The sequence below is a fragment of the Mesoplodon densirostris genome, chromosome 2 (genome assembly GCF_025265405.1).
Source record: "Mesoplodon densirostris isolate mMesDen1 chromosome 2, mMesDen1 primary haplotype, whole genome shotgun sequence".
Classification (NCBI taxonomy): domain Eukaryota; kingdom Metazoa; phylum Chordata; class Mammalia; order Artiodactyla; family Ziphiidae; genus Mesoplodon; species Mesoplodon densirostris.
The window spans coordinates 19139619-19158343 of record NC_082662.1 but is presented as its reverse complement, the minus strand read 5'-3'; the positions used below and the strand labels follow the sequence as shown (position 1 = coordinate 19158343).

Below are 18725 nucleotides of genomic sequence, written 5' to 3'. Positions count from 1 at the left end.
GGGGTAAGTTGACTACAAGCTATTGCAAGCCACCCATATGGCAATTTATTTTTTAAAAGAAGCATAATCCTAGGAGGTAAAAATGAGAGACAGTGTTCAGCTCTGGCCAGTCTTAATTGGAGCACTACCATTTTGGAAAATGGTAAATAAAGACATTTATTATTTATTTATTTATTTTATTTTTGGCTGCGTTGGGTCTTAGTTGCAGCATGCGGGATCTTTGCTGAGGCATGCAGGATCTTTCCTTGCAGCGTAGGCTTCTCTCTAGTTGTGGCGTGCAGGTTTCCTCTTCTCTAGTTGTGGCGCATGGGTTCCAGACCACGTGGGCTCTGTAGTTTACCTCACGCGGGCTCTAGTTGAGGCGTGTGAGCTCAGTAGTTGTCGCATGCAAGCTTAATTGGCCCGCAGCACGTGGAATCTTAGTTCCCTGACCAGGGATCGAACCCACGTCCCCTGCATTGTAAGGCAGATCCTTTACCACTGGACCACCAGGGAAGTCCCTCTGTATTATTTCTTTTTTCCTTTCCCCTGTGTGTGACTTCGAACTGTGTCTGGGATGGCTTAACCTTGTTAGTAGCAAGTGAAGGCATTTTAAAGAGGCTGAATTGATGTAATCTTGTTTGGACTCTGAGGAACAGACTGTTTCTTTTAGAATCATGAAACAGACAAGCAAGATGAAGATTAATCTAAGGATCCAATAAAAAGGTTTGGTAATTTTAAACATTCTTTGTTAGTTCAGGTTGTAAGTGGTAAAAGTCAAAGCTTCAGTTTGAATATTCTGGTGCCCTGTAATTGTTTTAAGAAGCAAAAGCATGTTGTTCATTGACATACCAGTCAGACCACAGATTTGGTCTGTCACGGTGCAGGGCTGTGGACTCGTCTTGCTGTGCTGTGTTACCTCATCTTAAAAGGTTAGAGATAGCTACCCACCACCAGTCCCTGCCATCAGAAAACCTGCACAAGCCTCTTAGATAGACTCATCCACCAGAGGGCAGACAGCAGAAGCAAGAAGAACTACAATCCTGCAGGCTGTGGAACAAAAACCACATTCACGAAAGATAGACAAGATGAAAAGGCAGAGGGCTATGTACCAGATGAAGGAACAAGATAAAACCCCAGAAAAACAACTAAATGAAGTGGAGATAGGCAACCTTCCAGAAAAAGAATTCAGAATAATGATAGTGAAGATAATCCAGGACCTCGGAAAAACAATGGAGGCAAAGATCAAAAAGATGCAAGAAATGTTTAACAAAGACCTAGAAGAATTAAAGAACAAACAAACAGAGATGAACAATACAATAACTGAAATGAAAACTACACTAGAAGGAATCAATAGCAGAATAACTGAGACAGAAGAACGGATAAGTGACCTGGAAGACAGAATGGTGGAATTCACTGCTGCAGAACAGAATAAAGAAAAAAAAATGAAAAGAAATGAAGGCAGCCTAAGAGACCTCTGGGACAACATCAAAACGCAACAACATTCACATTATAGGGGTCCCAGAAGGAGAAGAGAGAGAGAAAGGATCCGAGAAAATATTTGAAGAGATAATAGTCGAAAACTTCCCTAACATGGGAAAGGAAATAGCCACCCAAGTCCAGGAAGCACAGCGAGTCCCATACAGGATAAACCCAAGGAGAAACACGCCGAGACACATAGTAATCAAATTGGCAAAAATTAAAGACAAAGAAAAATTATTGAAAGCAGCAAGGGAAAAACGACAAATAACATACAAGGGAACTCCCATAAGGTTAACAGCTGATTTCTCAGCAGAAACTCTACAAGCCATAAGGGAGTGGCATGACATATTTAAAGTGATGAAAGGGAAGAATCTACAACCAAGATTACTCTACCTGGCAAGGATCTCATTCAGATTCGATGGAGAAATCAAAAGCTTTACAGACAAGCAAAAGCTGGGAGAATTCAGCACCACCAAACCAGCTCTACAACAAATGCTAAAGGAACTTCTCTAAGTGGGAAACACAAGAGAAGAAAAGGACCTACAACAACAAACCCAAAACAATTAAGAAAATGGTCATAGGAACATACATATCCATAATTACCTTAAGCGTGAATGGATTAAATGCTCCAACCAAAAGACACAGGCTTGCTGAATGGATACAGAAACAAGGCCCATATATATACTGTCTACAAGAGACCCACTTCAGACCTAGGGACACATAGAGGCTGAAAGTGAGGGGATGGAAAAAGATATTCCATGCAAATGGAAATCAAAAGAAAGCTGGGGGCCTCCCTGGTGGCGCAGTGGTTAAGAGTCCGCCTGCCGATGCAGGGGATACGGGTTCGTGCCCCGGTCTGGGAGGATCCCATATGCCGCGGAGCGGCTGGGCCCGTGAGCCATGGCCGCTGGGCCTGCGCATCCGGAGCCTGTGCTCCGCAACGGGAGAGGCCACAACAGTGAGAGGCCCACATACCGCAAAAAGAAAAAAAAAAAAAAAAAAAAAAAAAAGAAAGCTGGAGTAGCAATACTCATATCAGATAAAATAGACTTTAAAATAAAGAATGTTACAAGAGACAAGGAAGGACAGTACATAATGATCAAGGGATCAATCCAAGAAGAAGATATAACAATTATAAATATACATGCACCCAACATAGGAACACCTCAATACATAAGGCAACTGCTAACAGCTGTAAAAGAGGAAATTGACAGTAACATAATAATAGTGGGGGACTTTAACACCTCACTTACACAAATGGACAGATCATCCAAAATGAAAATAAATAAGGAAACAGAGCTTTAAATGACACAATAGACCAGATAGATTTAGTTGATATTTATAGGACATTCCATCCAAAAACAGCAGATTACACTTTCTTCTCAAGTGCACATGGAACATTCTCCTGGATAGATCACATCTTGGGTCACAAATCAAGCCTCAGTAAATTTAAGGAAATTGAAATCATATCAAAAATCTTTTCTGACCACAACGCTATGAGATTAGAAATGAATTACAGGGGAAAAAAACGTAAAAAACACAAACACATGGAGGCTAAACACTACGTTACTAAATAACCAAGAGATCACTGAAGAAATCAAAGAGGAAATCAAAAAATACCTAGCGACAAATGACAATGAAAACTATAAGACGGGCTTCCCTGGTGGCGCAGTGGTTGAGAGTCCGCCTGCCGATGCAGGGGACACGGGTTCGTGCCCCGATCCCGGAAGATCCCACATGCCGCGGAGCGGCTGGGCCCGCGAGCCATGGCCGCGGAGCCTGTGTGTCCGGAGCCTGTGCTCCGCAACGGGAGAGGCCACAGCAGTGAGAGGCCCGCGTACAGCAAAAAAAAAAACAAAAAAAAAAACTATAAGACACTGATGAAAGAAATTAAAGATGATACCAACAGATGGAGAGATATACGATGTTCTTGGATTGGAAGAATCAATATTGTGAAAATGACTCTACTACCCAAAGCAATCTACAGGTTCAATGCAATCCCTATCAAATTACCAATGGCACTTTTTACGGATCTAGAAAAAAAAATCTTAAAATCTGTATGGAGACACAAAAGACCCCGAATAGCCAAAGCAGTCTTGAGGGAAAAAAACAGAGCTGGAGGAATCAGACTCCCTGACTTCAGACTATACTACAGAGCTACAGTAATCAAGACAATATGGTACTGGCACAAAAACAGAAACATAGATCAATGGAACAAGATAGAAAGCCCAGAGGTAAATCCACGCACCTATTGTCAACTAATCTATGACAAAGGAGGCAAGGATATACAATGGAGAAAAGACAATCTCTTCAATAAGTGGTGCTGGGAAAACTGGACAGCTACATGTAAAAGAATGAAATTAGAACACTCCCTAACACCATATACAAAAATGAACTCAAAATGGATTAGAGACCTAAATGTAAGACTGGACACTATAAAACTCTTAGAGGAAAACATAGGAAGAACACTCTTTGACATAAATCACAGCAAGATCTTTTTTGATCCACCTGCTAGAGTAGTGGAAATAAAAACAAAAATAAACGAATGGGACCTAATGAAACTTAAAAGCTTTTGCACAGCAAAGGAAACCATAAACAAGATGAAAAGACAACCCTCAGAATGGGAGAAAATATTTGCAAACAAATCAACGGACAAAGGATTAATCTCCAAAATATATAAACAGCTCATGCAGCTCAATATTAAAAAAACAAACAACCCAATCCAAAAATGGGCAGAAGACCTAAATAGACATTTCTCCAAAGAAGACATACAGATGGCCAAGAAGCACATGAAAAGCTACTCAACATCACTAATTATTAGAGAACTGCAAATCAAAACTACAATGAGGTATCACCTCACCCCAGTTAGAATGGGCATCATCAGAAAATCTACAAACAACAAATGCTGGAGAGGGTGTAGAGAAAAGGGAACCCTCTTGCACTCTTGGTGGGAATGTAAACTGATACAGCCACTATGGAGAACAGTATGGAGGTTCCTTAAAAAACTAAGAATAGAATTACCTGATGATCCAGCAATCCCACTACTGGGCATATACCCAGAGAAAACCACAATTCAAAAAGACACACGCACCCCAATGTTCACTGCAGCACTATTTACAATAGCCAGGTCATGGAAGCAGCCTAAATGCCCATCAACAGACGAATGGATAAAGAAGATGTGATACATATATACAACGGAATATTACTCAGCCATAAAAAGGAATGAAATTGGGTCATTTGTTGAGACGTGGATGGATCTAGATACTGTCATACAGAGTGAAGTAAGTCAGAAAGAGAAAAACAAATATCGTATATTAACGCATATATGTGGAAACCAGAAAAATGGTACAGATGAACCAGTTTGCAGGGCAGAAATTGAGACACAGATGTAGAGAATAAACGTATGGACACCAAGGGGGAAAGCTGCAGGGGTGGTGGTGGTGGTGGTGTGATGAATTGGGCAATTGGGATTGACATGTATACACTGATGTGTATAAAATTGATGACTAATAAGAACCTGCTATATATATATAAAAAAGAAAGAATGGCCAAAAAAATCCCCAAATTAATAGAAAACACTAATCTACACATCTAAGAAGCTCAAAAACAAATTGGATACAAGATTTGTTTAAAATCCAAAATCATTTACTGTGCTAATAAAGGACAAAACCCACATGATCAATAGACAAAAACATTTGGGAAAATCCAACATCCATTCTAAAAACTCTCAACAAATTAGGAATAAAACGGAACTTCTTCAAAGTAATAACATCTACTGGGACTTCCCTGGTGGTCCAGTGGCTAGGACTGAGCTCCCAATGCAGGGGGCCTGGGTTCAATCCCTGGTCAGGAAACTAGATCCCACATGTCGCAACTAAGACCCAGCACAGCCAAATTAAAAAAAAAAAAAAAAAAAGAACATCTACTAAAAAAAAAAAAAGTTAAGAGATATAGCTGGAGCTCTCCCTAGCAACTCATTTTTATTATATCTATTTGTATACTTGTCCTGACTTGTCAGCTAGAATGTAAGTTCTCAGAGGACAGAGATTGTTTTATTCATTTTATATTTCCTACTTTCAACACAGTGATTTATATGTAGACGGCGTACAACAAATATCTGTATAATACTGCATTCACGAATGCACACACACACACACACAGTTGTTTTTGAAATGCAAAGCTCAGATCACCATATTTTCCAAATCAAAAAAATCAAGATATATGGTCTGGAAAGGTGGAGTATACTTAGGAGGACCATATGGGTGAATATTTGAAATATTATCTCAGAAAATATTGGCTGATAGAACCACTTTAATTACAGTATCCAGTCCAGGGGTTCTTATCCTGTGTTAAATGGACTTAAAAGAATCTCTGAATGGAATTCACTGGCCCTTCAACTTGGAAGGGAAAGAAATAACAACTTTATTTTCACTAATATACTGCCAAAATTAAGCATTTTTCCCCATTGTTAATGTAGGCAACAAACCAGAGAATTAGCAGTACTTTTCACTCTGTCACCAATAGGAATCACAGATATTTTCATACACATTATAGTTGTGGGATTTCATGAAATATCTCCTCATTGCTTACATTTCAGTAGTTGTTTGACCTGCTTCACGATCTTGATATTTAATACTTAAAGAAGAAGATTACTATGTCACAAGAGTTTAAAAAATGTATTTCCTGATTGTATTTCAACATTTGTAATGCTATGTATTTTACTTTATTTTATGCATTTAAAAACCTAAAAGATCCATAGCTTTCACCAGACTGTCGAATGGCACAAAATAGGTTAAGAACCCTCGAGCTAGAAGCAGATTTATGTGAAGCTAATAAAGGTTAAGCTTCAAAGTCCCTTTACCATGCCCTTCCAAGACTCTGTTCCTAAATCTGTATTCATCATTTTATATTATTTTTCTAAAGGATCCCAGCATTTGTATAAGTTTCACACCCCATAATACAAAAGTTGGATTCACCGTGACGTTTAGCCCAGTACCGGGCACATAGGTTTTCCATAATTAATTTTTGGTTGATAGCTTCTGGGAAATTTAAACGATCCTCGAAGTTATCTGGAAATCTTGCAGACCACCGCTTGCCTTCCTCCACTTCCCGAGAGGGATGGGGCAGTGGAGATGGGGTCGGAAAGGAAGGGCCGTGGGATGAGATAGGTTTGGACTAAGGCAAGACAGGGAACAAACCAGTAGGGGGTGGAAGGTGAGAAATGTTTAGGAATAACGGGAATTAGTCTCCCTTGGGAATGAGCCCTTTTCCTTGCACGGCTCCTTTGGTTTCGTAGTTGTATGTATCTGACCTATCTACCTTGTGAATATTCATTAGCTCCAAACCCCGTGAAGAAAGGTCTCTGCTCTGTCATTTGTAGGTAACATTGCTCTTGAGAAACGCCCACTTCAGCGATTTCCCTCACATTCTGAGCTGCTCCCAACGATGTGTGGAAGGGAGCCCGGGAGTCAGCTTTCCGAGCGTTCCAAGGGATGATTTTCTACACGAAGAAATTCTCCAACAAAACAGACGAGCCAAATCCTTAAACCGTGTTCTAACTAGAGCCCAAAAGACGACCTAGAGGGAGGCCGGACCGCGTGGCGGTGGGCGTGTCTGGGGCGAACACCGGCGGCGGCGGCTCCCGGCGGGATTACCGGCGCTGTGGCGCCAGCCAAGGAGCGGGAGGGCCGCGGCCGAACAACCCGGTGCGGACGGTACGGGGGGGGCTCCGGAGGCGGCCTACTTTTTCGGCCTCGCGCCGGCTGCAGACGAAGAGGGAGGAGCCTCGGCACCCTGGGCTTGGAGCACCGCAGTTTCGCCTCCACCCGGGGCTTCGCCACAGACCCCTTTGTGTTCCTTCCCCCGCCCCGGAGGCTCCCCAGCCGGCGGCGCTGAGTTCCCTCATTGGCTCAGCCGACGGCTTCATCGATTGGCTCCCAAGTCGTCCGGCGTGGTGCGCCTCTTCTCGCTACTATTGGTCTTCTGAGCTGTTCCTCAGGCCGCCGCGCGCGGTGATTGCCCGGCCGCTCGGAGTCCCTGGAAGCAGTTCCGGGAAACCCCGCGTGCTGCCGGGATCGCGTCTCTGTCCATGAGGGGGGGAGGGGGTGGCGCGCGCGCCATTTCTAGTCGTTTTCAAAGCGCCTCGCGCTGATTCTCACGGGCCCGGCCGTCGGCCCCAGCTCTGCCCTGGTGAGTTTCGCGCCGGCCCGCGGGGGGAGGGGCCGGGAGCCCCGATCCGACCTACTGGGCCCGGCCGTGGCACTGCGCCTTGTCCCCAGTTTCGTTTTCGCTCCGAGGCCCCGGGGTGGGGGTGGGGATGGGCTGGTGGCGGTTTCAGCCTTGTCCGGCCGCTCAGTTGAGGGCCTGGCCCAGCCGAGGCGCCTCCTCGCCCTCGCTCATCCTCCCCCCGCCCCTCCAACCCCCGGCCCACGGTCCGGCCGGCCCGGCGCCCTCCGCGCAGGCTGCCGGGCCGGGCGCGCTTTTCCCGCCTCCACCCGCTGCTCCACGCGGCCGGGCCGGCCCGGCGGCCTGGGACGCCCGCGGCCCCATTGCCTCTCCCCGCCGGAGCCGTCTCGCTCCCGTCTCTTCCGGCCTAGCCACGAGTGGGATGTGTTGCTGATCCGGACCGGCATGGGGAGGGGGTGGGCAGAGGGCGGGATACAAACCCCGGGTGACCTGAGCCGGGAGAAAACTTTTGTGTGAAGCAGAGGCCAAAAGGCTGGTTTGTGTAGGAAGCCTCCCTCCCCTCCCCCATTCTGCATGCTGCGAGTCGAGATTTGAAGGAAAAAATGACTACTAGAGGCCATGAAACTTAGCCTTGGAGCGGCGCCTGAGATACCTAATTCTAACACTGTCATAGGCGCGCTAAATTGGAAAGGCGATTCTTTTTCTTCTGCGGTAGAAACCGTAATTGCCAAAATTTAAAACTTGAAGCCACGGGGCTCTTGAAGGGTTCAGTCCTTTCACACTACCTGTTTCAGATTTTTGCTGTCCTCCGGAGGCTGAATTTATGTCTCATGAGTCAGTCGTAGGTTAAGGGCTTGACACTCCTAAGCCATGAGATAACCGTTAGTCTTCATTTCGTTGGTTCTTCTAAAGCCGGTCTCTTAAATGTGAAGAATTTTCACGAGATGTTCAGAAAAAATCAGGGAGGGGCTAGTGCCAGACTTCCCAAATCTCCCAGCAGCCCTTATTTAAATTTCTACTTTTCGCAAAAAAGTTTAGATCAAATGACTTAAGTCACATTAGTGTATTTGCTGCATCCAGAAATATGGTTTGGCTGTGTGGCATCGTATTGAATACACACAAGAGTTTTAAATGGTCTCATATGACATGAAAGTCTTTTTTTAAATGAGCACATTGTATTTGGCTTGAAGAGAGCTTTTTCCTTGATCCGAAAGGTTTTATTTTCTGGACTCTAATAGTTGTACGTTTTTGTTGTTGTTAAAGTTTACAGACTTTTTTTGTAAATTTCAAACAATTTCAGAATCAACTTGTAGAGAGCCTTTGCAGTGAATGGTAGTCATAAATATTTCTGTCTTGTGCTTAATATGCAACTTGTCTTTTTGCTTTACACATACTTAAAAAAATACCACCTTAACAGATGTTCGTTGAACTTTTCTGTTAAAAATTTGCTTTCTTTCCGTGACTAATAGTATTCCAAGGTGCAATACTGCAAGGGTCTTGTGATACGGAGAACTTCTGAGTTCTGATGATCTTATGGTCGTATTTGGGGGTGGGGGAGCATGGAAAACTATGTTCACAAAGGTGTTTTGGACTTTAGGATGCATCTTTATAGAAGTAGGTTGTATTAATCAGTAAACTGTTCATCTTAAACTGTAAGTAGTTTCTTGATCAGAAGTGCCAGTTTTGAATGGTTTTGTTTTTGCCAGTTCATCAGAATTTGAGGCTTGCCTTGAGAAACATTTATCCATCCAGCGATTAACCACGGAGTCTGCGTCTGTATAGACATTAGAGGGCTACTAAGTCTTAATAATGTTTTGTAATCGTAAGAAGTCATGATATTGTTTATCCCATTTTCAAAGTAACCCTTTCTGCATTTTCCTCTCTACCCCGTATTACCTCCTTCTTAGTCTTCCTCCCTTTTTCATTAACTTCAACTAAATATCGGTGGACTTTGAAATGAAGTTGTTTTAAGTCGGAAAACTGCACCTGGTGCATTTGCACAGTGTTTTGATAAGCAGTCTGGAGGTGTGGTTATCTTACGTATGGGTTTTAGTGCTTTTTAGGAAACTTGTATTTTCTTTATAGCGGACTAGGTATCTTGAGTTTCATCAAGAAAAGTAGGCTTTTCCTTGAAATCCACCTTCATGTCCTTTATTTCAGTATTCGTTGCAGTGTCTTTATTCTGGTGCTTATTACCTTCATCACATTATAATTTCACCACAGACAAATGCACTTTAACTTTAATTCCATCTTTTGAGGAGGTAGTATAGAGACTGGCCTTGTATGGTTTTATTATTTAATCTCTCTCTTCAGGGAGTTGATCCATTTCAGCATTACGTACAGGTTGAACACCCAAAATGATTTGGGTAGGTTAATCTGAGACGTCTGACCTAAGTTTATCCTAATTAGGTAATGTTTGTTGAAACTATTTGGAAGAAATTAGTTATCCGTTCTAAAATATGTTTTTTAGGTTTATTTTACTGATACGAAAAATTCAGTATACACTCATGATTTTTTTTTTTTAAGAAGCAACCTTAACTATAGCTCACTTTTTATTTTATGTGGACTTAAAACAATCATTTAGCTTTTAAACCTGGTCATTTTTTCTTTTAAATCTGTGAATGGGAATAGCAAATTAATTTTAGAACAAAAATTAATGTCAAGTTGTGTTTTTTGTTTTGTTTTAAGTGAGGCGGAGAAAGCCCAAATCACCAGAATGTTGAACTAGAGACAATAGGGCATTTATTTCACACCTATCTTGGATTTGAAGCAGAGCTAGGAAATTTGAAAGTCCTTGAACCTTAAGTTGTCTGTGGGTGTTCATTCTGTTTTTAAACCAAACTTTTTAAAACTGTGTAAGAATTGAGAGCTTGAGGGGCTTTTTAGGATTTTGTGGTGATTTGTTGATAAGCTCATCAGGACACAACAGCTGCTTTTGTTAATCAGTGATTCTACCTTAAGTAAATTCAAGCCTTTATTTAACCTAGTGTACATGAAGTTCCTTAAATAACACTTCCATGTACATTTTCCATGGTTTTACAGAATTATTATGCAAATTTAGGTCAGATACATCAGAAAAGACATCATAAAATAATATTTTGATAGAAGTTATTAGCAGCATGTATACAAATTAGTTTAGATAAATCATGCATTGTCCTACAAACTAGTTATTTCTGGCTTAATGTAATATAGCTCCTGAATTTTTTCCAGCAGCATAATAAAATGGCTAATCAGGTGAATGGTAATGCGGTACAGTTAAAAGAAGAGGAAGAACCAATGGATACTTCCAGTGTAACTCACACAGAACACTACAAGACACTGATAGAGGCAGGCCTCCCACAGAAGGTGGCAGAAAGACTTGATGAAATATTTCAGACAGGTATAATATACATTTCTTGTTTCTGACTGGTTATGAAAGTGAGGGCAAACCACTTTGAATTTTATAGACTTTTTTTAAGGTTAAATATTATTGTTTCTGATCTATATAGAGCTGAATGTTACTTTCCCTTCATTGAGGGCATATTGGGTTTGACTTTGATATTCTTATTTCATTATTTCAAAGCCTTCTTAGTGTTGAATATGCAGTCTTAGTTGTTTCAGAACAGTACATCAATTTGTCTTAGATTTACCATCAATTAATATATATGTTTCAGCATATCAAATTTTACATTTTTTCTTAATCTAAATCAGTCATCATTTTGCTTTTACTTTTCTACTTTAGCTTCTTAAAGTGATTGTTAAAACAGCTTAGGTCTGATTAGGTGGCATAATAAGAGGACTAGTTAGACTGTATTGTCTGAAATGATAATAAATGTCAGACTCGTTGAGAGTTTGTGGCCTGTCTAGTTTCTAACAGACAGACATCCACAACTCTCAGTAATTTGGAAGTGTTTGGTTTGTAACAGCTGCCTTTTTTTTTCTTTCTTTCTTTTTTTTTTTTAAATCTAGGAGTCCCATGGTTAAGTGCTTAAGGAAATTTGAACATTTTAATATAGTGGTTGTAAGTGGTTTGAAGTTCTAAAGAGGGAGAGAAATATATCCCCTTAGGAAGTGTTGTTCATAAATAAATGTGTCCTTCCCCTTTGGGGCCATAGATGGAAACTTTCTTCCTCTGTGTTTTGTGTGCCTATCCAGATTCTGGGAGAGAGAATTGAACTGTCTCACAAACGTGTCTTAAGTACCGTAGTAACAAATATCTGGGGGTTTTTTGTCCTTAAAACATATTTTATTTTTAATCTGAGAAGCTCAAGATAATTTTAGACATTAAAATGACTTCTCAAAATGACTCCTGAGTGATGGTCCCATTTGAAAATCAGTCCTCAGGAACTTTCTGTGACATTCTGCCATAGAGAATTGGCAGTGATCTGCTTTGAGATACTCTCTTGTAGAGTGTTCTGTTACTGATAAGAGGCTGATGGTTTGGGTGTAGGGTTGGATTGACAGAATGGACTGATGGCTATCCTGAGTTGTGGCTTTGGGTGGTGATATGGAATATTCAAGTAAGGAAACTCCAATTATTTAGGCATGCTCATTTTGAGCTCTTAAAGCAAATCATGGCAACATTTTTTTTAAAAGTAACTTCGCAAGTGATAGTATTTATTATGGAGTAAAGTTCTTTTTGGCTTTACCAAAATGGAGTCACTTTTGATGTTAGTTCATATGGATTTGGGGGTTTTAATCTGCCAAATATTTCCATTTTACTTTGGATCAATTCTGAAATATTGAGAAATATAAAATTTAACAGACTTAAGAAATTATATTTAAACTTAGTAAATGTTCTGTGTGCAGTTAAATATACTGTATATATATATAGAGAGAATGCAGTGCATATATTTTCTGTATAGTTTGCTTGTTAAGTCCACAGTAAAGTCCTTTTAATGCCATTTGCAAAAATTGTCATTGTTGACAGTGTTGTGAATGCCACAGCATCTTTTAAAATCTCATTGTGACACTTCTGAAGAGCAAAAAAATGCCTTAAAATATGACTTTCAGAATTGATTAATCAAGCTGCACTGGCATTTATAGAAAAGTTTAAAATTATGCCTTTCCACATTCTGACTGCAGCAAAGTAGATGTTCAGATGAATTTCATTTTATCTTAGGCGCTAAGGAGGGAAAGCCTGTGACACTTTTTGGAGAGTGGAAAGAATTATTTAGTAAAAGAGGTTCTCTCTTATTTTTTTCCCCACTTCTTGTGTGGTTAGCAGTAACTCCAACAGTGCATGTAATTTGAAGGTTGCTCCTTGGGAAATACAGTGTGTTCTTGTCACCCTAACATAACTTGTTACATTAATGCTTAATCTGTAGTACAGTGTGTACATCAGATTTAACTTCCGGAATTTAAACCAATTTTGGGGAGTGGGAAATGGGGTTAGGATTTTTTTGGTTTTGGGGGGGATATGGGGATTGAAATTTATGTTTATAGGTGTTGACATTTTATCTTTTGTTTTCATATTTGTACTCTTGACCTTTCTGTATAGTATTTGTATAGCTGCCTATATACATATAGTTAAATGAAAATGTAGTTAGTGATAGTATTGAATATAACAATTCTTGATTAAACACTGATAGCACAGTTTAGATTATCCCCTTTGTTGCAATAATGTTACCCCTTTTCAATTTAATTTTTAGGATTGGTAGCTTATGTCGATCTTGATGAAAGAGCCATTGATGCTCTCAGGGAATTTAATGAAGAAGGAGCTCTATCTGTACTACAGCAGTTCAAGGAAAGTGACTTATCACATGTTCAGGTAAGGTCATTATTCAGAAATGTCTTTGAACAACTAATGATCTGAGATTATTTTACTTTTACTTTTTTTCCTGTGGAGGAGTGGTATTTTTGTTTCTGACTACCTCTGCTTCTTTTAAAAAATTAGCTTAAAGAAAAAAAGATCTACATGGCAGAGAGTTTTCAGAAACACAAGCATAAAGGAAAAGTCTCTCACTCCTTTGTAATATTTTTGGATTATGTGATCCTGTTTTATTATCTTGGAGGGAAATAATGTTGGTGGGAGGAATAGATTCAGGACACCTGGCAAAATAGCCCAGATACATTTAAATATCTACCAATGGAAGACTGTTTTGCCAGTGTAGCAGGTAAGCTCCCCGGAGGTCTTGTGTGTCTTAACTCCTGTCTGTTCCAGTCTGGCATGTAACAACCACTCTGCAAATATTTGTTGAGTGAATAAATGAGTAAATATTTTGTTAAAATTCTGGTCTTCTGAAATTTAAATTTAATTATGTATTTGACGCTTCATCAATTCATGGTGGTTCTTTTTCATTGAATTACTTGGCTGTTCTAGAACAAAAGTGCATTTTTATGTGGAGTTATGAAGACCTACAGGCAAAGGGAGAAACAGGGGAGCAAGGTGCAAGAGTCTACAAAGGGACCCGATGAAGCAAAGATCAAGGTAAAACTTGACTTGGATAGTTGTAATGAAATTAAATTTAATTATGAGATCAAATGCTTCTTTTCATGTTTCCTAGAAACAGTTTTTTGTTTGTTTGTTTTTTTTTTTTTTGCGATACGCGGGCCTCTCACTGTTCTGGCCTCTCCTGTTGCGGAGCGCAAGCTCTGGACGCGCAGGCTCAGCGGCCATGGCTCATGGGCCTAGCTGCTCTGCGGCATGTGGGATCTTCCCGGACCGGGGCACGAACCCGTGTCCCCTGCATCAGCAGGCGGACTCTCAACCATTGCCCCACCAGGGAAGCTCTGGAAACAGTTTTTATTGCACGTAAAAAAAAAAGAAAAAGAAAAACTAGTGTTTGGAAATGAGATAATTTAGGGGAAATTACGTAAGAAGAATTTTGGGGGCAGACATTTAATTGTATGTTTGGTGAAAATTCCTAAACATACTCTCCCTTATTCCTTGTTATTTTGGCTATGAATGACATATTTATTGCTACTTCCAATAATAGTTTTTTAGATTGATTCAATCATGTCTTTTCAGTTTCTTTTCAAGTATTTTGTGTCTTTTCTCTTGCTGAAGAGGTGTTTTAATAACTGCTTTCCTCCTCCTCAGTTTTTATTTACTTCAGTTTCTTTGTTTGTAAACTGGGAACAGTAATAGTACCTACCTCATGAAGTGTGAAGGTTAAAGGAATTAAGATACGTAAAGTGCTTAGAGTAATGCCTGGAATATAGCGAGAACAGTATAACTATGAGCCATTATTATTATTACTATTATTATTTAGATAAACTGAAAGGTGAATATAGGGCTTTTAGTAAAAGAATTAAATAGGTATTGATGTTTTGCTGCAGTGTAGACTTTTGAGTTTGAAATAGTTAATTTATTTAACATTGAAGTCTGTACAAGAAATATTTTAGACAAGAAATATAACATAGTTTTTATCATGTAACTAGCATATATAAAGCTCCTTTGTACCTTTTTCCCTCATCTGTAAAATGGCGTAATCCCATTCTTATATCTTTTAACTAATAGATGAAAACTCTATATGCTGCTGTAATGGTTTTTTTTTTTAAAACTTATTGCTGTTCATTGGATAGATCTGTATTATTTCCCTAAAGCTGGCTATTTGCTCTTGAGAAGGTGCATACTATATATGTAATATGTGTATATTACATATTATACAAGTAATGTATAATATGTAATATGTTTTGTGTGTATTCTATATTACATGTATTTCTGTGGTTAAAATAGTCAAAGGTAGAAGGATGGAGAGTCTAAGGTAACTGGAATCCCGGGGTTCCTCCAGAGATATTTTTGAAAACTATTGAACTTGGTGATGTCTAAAGTCTCTTGCTGCTCTGACATGCTGTGATTTTAAAAACCTGAAGTGTAAAATTCTCCTTTCTAGGTAGATTCCATTTCTTTTTTTCCACGTGTCTTTGTTCTGTAGGCCTTTCACACGAACACAAACCCGTAAGGGCAAAAGGACATTATCTTCTTCTCTATGATTCCTCTTAATACCTAATATAATGTTGTGAGGAAGGTTGGAAATCAGGAAACATAGTTTGTTTTTTGAAACCTGAGAGTATATTCATTTGGTAATTGCCAGATGTTTTGAGTCTGTGCCGTATGAGAAATGGTCTGGTTTTTATGGAGCTTATGGTGTAGTAGGAGTACAAAACAACAGGATTAAACAAAATAAAGGTTAAATTATTTGAGTACAGTAGAAAGACTAGGATGATGTGAGGAATAGTAAATTAGAGAAGTTGCATAAAAGAGCTAGGACTTCTGCTTTTTTTAAGGATAGAGAACTTTTTTTTGTTTGTTGTATTATGAATTTATTATTGTCAGTATGATATGGACACTCAAATCACTTTGATATCCTTTAACGCCAGCATCCTCACTGGAATTAATACAACCTTTCCGCAATGTTCTTTAAAGGGGATAGAGAACATTTCATTTGAAAAGAGTCACTGGATGTAAGTATGCTACGTAAAGGGAGGAAATAAGGAAAAAATCTAATTGACATAGAGGGGGTGCAAAATGAGGAATACTGTGGTACATAAGTATGAATAGGTAGCCTGGGGTCAGCTTATGTCGAAGTTTTAGTAATCCTTCCCCCTTTTTTCTGTTCTGATAACAAAAAAGTGATGTGTGCTTGGAGACTTAACTTGCCTGCAACTCTTTCCATTAAATGTATGGAAAGGAGAAGTAAAAGTCAACACGTGTGAGAGGAACCAGTGTGAACTTTGTGATTTTTTTTCCCCAAACTAAAATACATAACCTAAGATGTTAGGGTACCTTTTGGAAAATATTTATATTTTGATTTGTGTGTGTATGATATTTAATATTCAACTATAAATAATTATGTATAATTATCTTTAGGCCTTGCTTGAGAGGACTGGTTATACCCTGGATGTAACCACAGGACAGAGGAAGTATGGTGGTCCTCCACCAGACAGTGTGTACTCTGGCATGCAACCTGGAATTGGAACAGAAGTAAGTGTTCTTCAGCTGTTCGCTGAAATCTTTCCAGTTTGTAAATAATTCTACCTATTGTATGATGGGGGAAAAAATTGATGTTTTTCAAAGAGCTATTATTATTTTTTTGGATATCCATCTGTATTTTGCTGCCATCATAAGTAGGGATAATCATGTGACTGGTAGATACCCAAACACTTTGTAAAGGAATGTAGAGTTTTTGGAACTGGCTACTAAAACTGTGCAACTAACAACACACCATTTTAGGTCCTGGGGGTGAGGTTATCAAGGAGAAACAATTGCTTTATTCTGTTTTTGTTTTTGTTTTATGTCAGTAATTTTGAATGGTGCTTGTCCTCCCTCCTTGACCCTCCCCTTCATCACATAGAAGATACTCAGTGTTCACAGAGAGATTTATTGAAGGGAGTGGGTTGCACAAGGGAAGGATGTAGAATCAGATAAAAGGTTGAGCACATTGGTCTATACTTGAACAAAGAAGGAATCCTTCCTCCATCTGTGTTTTCATGAAGGTCTCTTCATATACCTTTGTGCTAGCCTATTCTAATCCTTTAAATGGAAAAAACTGTGTGCCAAAAGGTAAGCCCTGTTACTGCACGGACCTTTTCTGTTTGGTGTCTATTTAGTGCCTAGCATAGTGCCAGGAGTATAGTAGGCACACAGTATTTGACAAATAATTGGTTATGGTTTTTTTCTTTGAGTACTGTAATCCTGACTTCGTAACTTAAAATTTAAACTAGGTTAAATGATAATCTTACAGGATTTTCTTTAAAACAAAGTGATGGCAGTAGCTTCCTTAGGTGATGATGTCAGTTAAAATATTTAGGTGGTATTGTTATATATCTCCTACTTATATTAGAATTCTAAGAAATCTTAAAACTTTACTCAAACATTGTCAATGGCACCCTTCTAAAAGCTGAAACTTAACTTTTCAGGTAGCCAGAGGCAAAGATTATTATTTCTGGTTTGTGAATAGATAAACAAAGACATCACCATTTAACATAACACTTTAGATGTATATCAGAGCTAATTCTAATTATGTTCTCTGTATGTAGAATGTTCTCTGTATGTAGAATATTTTCTGTATGTAAATGTTTACAGTTATTGGTTCCCTGAACTTCTTTTATACATTACAATTAATGTTCTGTTTCTTAATATTTAACATTATGAAAAGGGCTCTAAGCATTTTTGTTTTTTGTGATACCTGTATCAGCTACATATGTTTGTTTTGAGTCTCAAAAAACTACTGTAAATTACTTAATGCTATATAATTATTGATAGAGTTGGGATTGGGACTGTAAACCATCTACATTCCTTACAGGAGCAAGTGTCATTGAAACAATATACAAGTGAATGATATCTTTAGCCTTTTACTCACTTTTGTCCTCTCATTAATCCCCCTCCACCATCCTTTATCTTTAATGTTCTATTTATGTTGTGACTCTTTAAAATCTACATTTATATTTTATTTTTAAACAATATGGAAATATAGTTCAGCTTTCTTACAGGGACTCCTACACCATATGTATTTTTTTCTAATGGTTTTAAATTTTGTTCCTGGCATCAGGATTTTTTTTTTCTCTTACCTTAAGCCCTCATATAAAATGAATAAAAGTGGAATTGATGCTTTGCCTTTTTTCTTGTTCTTGAGGCAGCTTGAAACACTTCCAAGAGGAGAATACATTTTGAAAAAGTTATCTGTAGTATACCATGTGATATCCTTATCAATTATTGCTACATTTTCTTAGTTTTGTTTCTTTGACTAATTATAAAATCCTTAGGAGTAAAAATTATTTGTATCATATGGTTCTGTTCTTCACAATGTCGAATATAGCCTGGTGTAAAATTAGTTGGTTGTATCTATCTCATAATTATAGAAATAAACTTTTTTTATTAGATTGGTTTCTTTAATGAGCTCTTTAATGGAAACTTGTTTTATCTTTGCTTTATGTAGATAAGGAAGGAGTTTGCTAGTACTTTAAGATTTCACTGGAAGTATTTGAACAATTTAATAGAGTAAACTTTTGAGTATCCGATTAGAAACAAATAGTATGCTAATTGTAAAATATGTATACATTCTCTTATATTGCACTCCCTCTTTAGCAGAAAGATGCATTTTTCTGCATGTTAGATATCATTACATACAGCAGATATGGTTGCAGCAAAAATC

General features: G+C 38.9%; 1 protein-coding gene across 2 annotated transcripts in view; it reads left to right on the top strand.

Moving 5' to 3' along the window:
- The first annotated feature begins 7495 nt into the window (after positions 1 to 7495).
- Positions 7496 to 18725, top strand: part of HNRNPR (heterogeneous nuclear ribonucleoprotein R) — a 34694-nt gene continuing 23464 nt past the window's right edge. Inside the window, exons 1-5 of one of the 2 annotated variants that reach the window (XM_060089134.1) lie at positions 7496 to 7650; positions 10858 to 11026; positions 13278 to 13396; positions 13949 to 14056; positions 16442 to 16555. In XM_060089134.1, coding sequence (XP_059945117.1) covers positions 10870 to 11026; positions 13278 to 13396; positions 13949 to 14056; positions 16442 to 16555 — 498 coding nt within the window. In that variant the 5' untranslated portion in view covers positions 7496 to 7650; positions 10858 to 10869. The remainder of the gene's footprint in view (positions 7651 to 10857; positions 11027 to 13277; positions 13397 to 13948; positions 14057 to 16441; positions 16556 to 18725) is intronic. The other variant, XM_060089133.1, reaches the window with a different exon arrangement.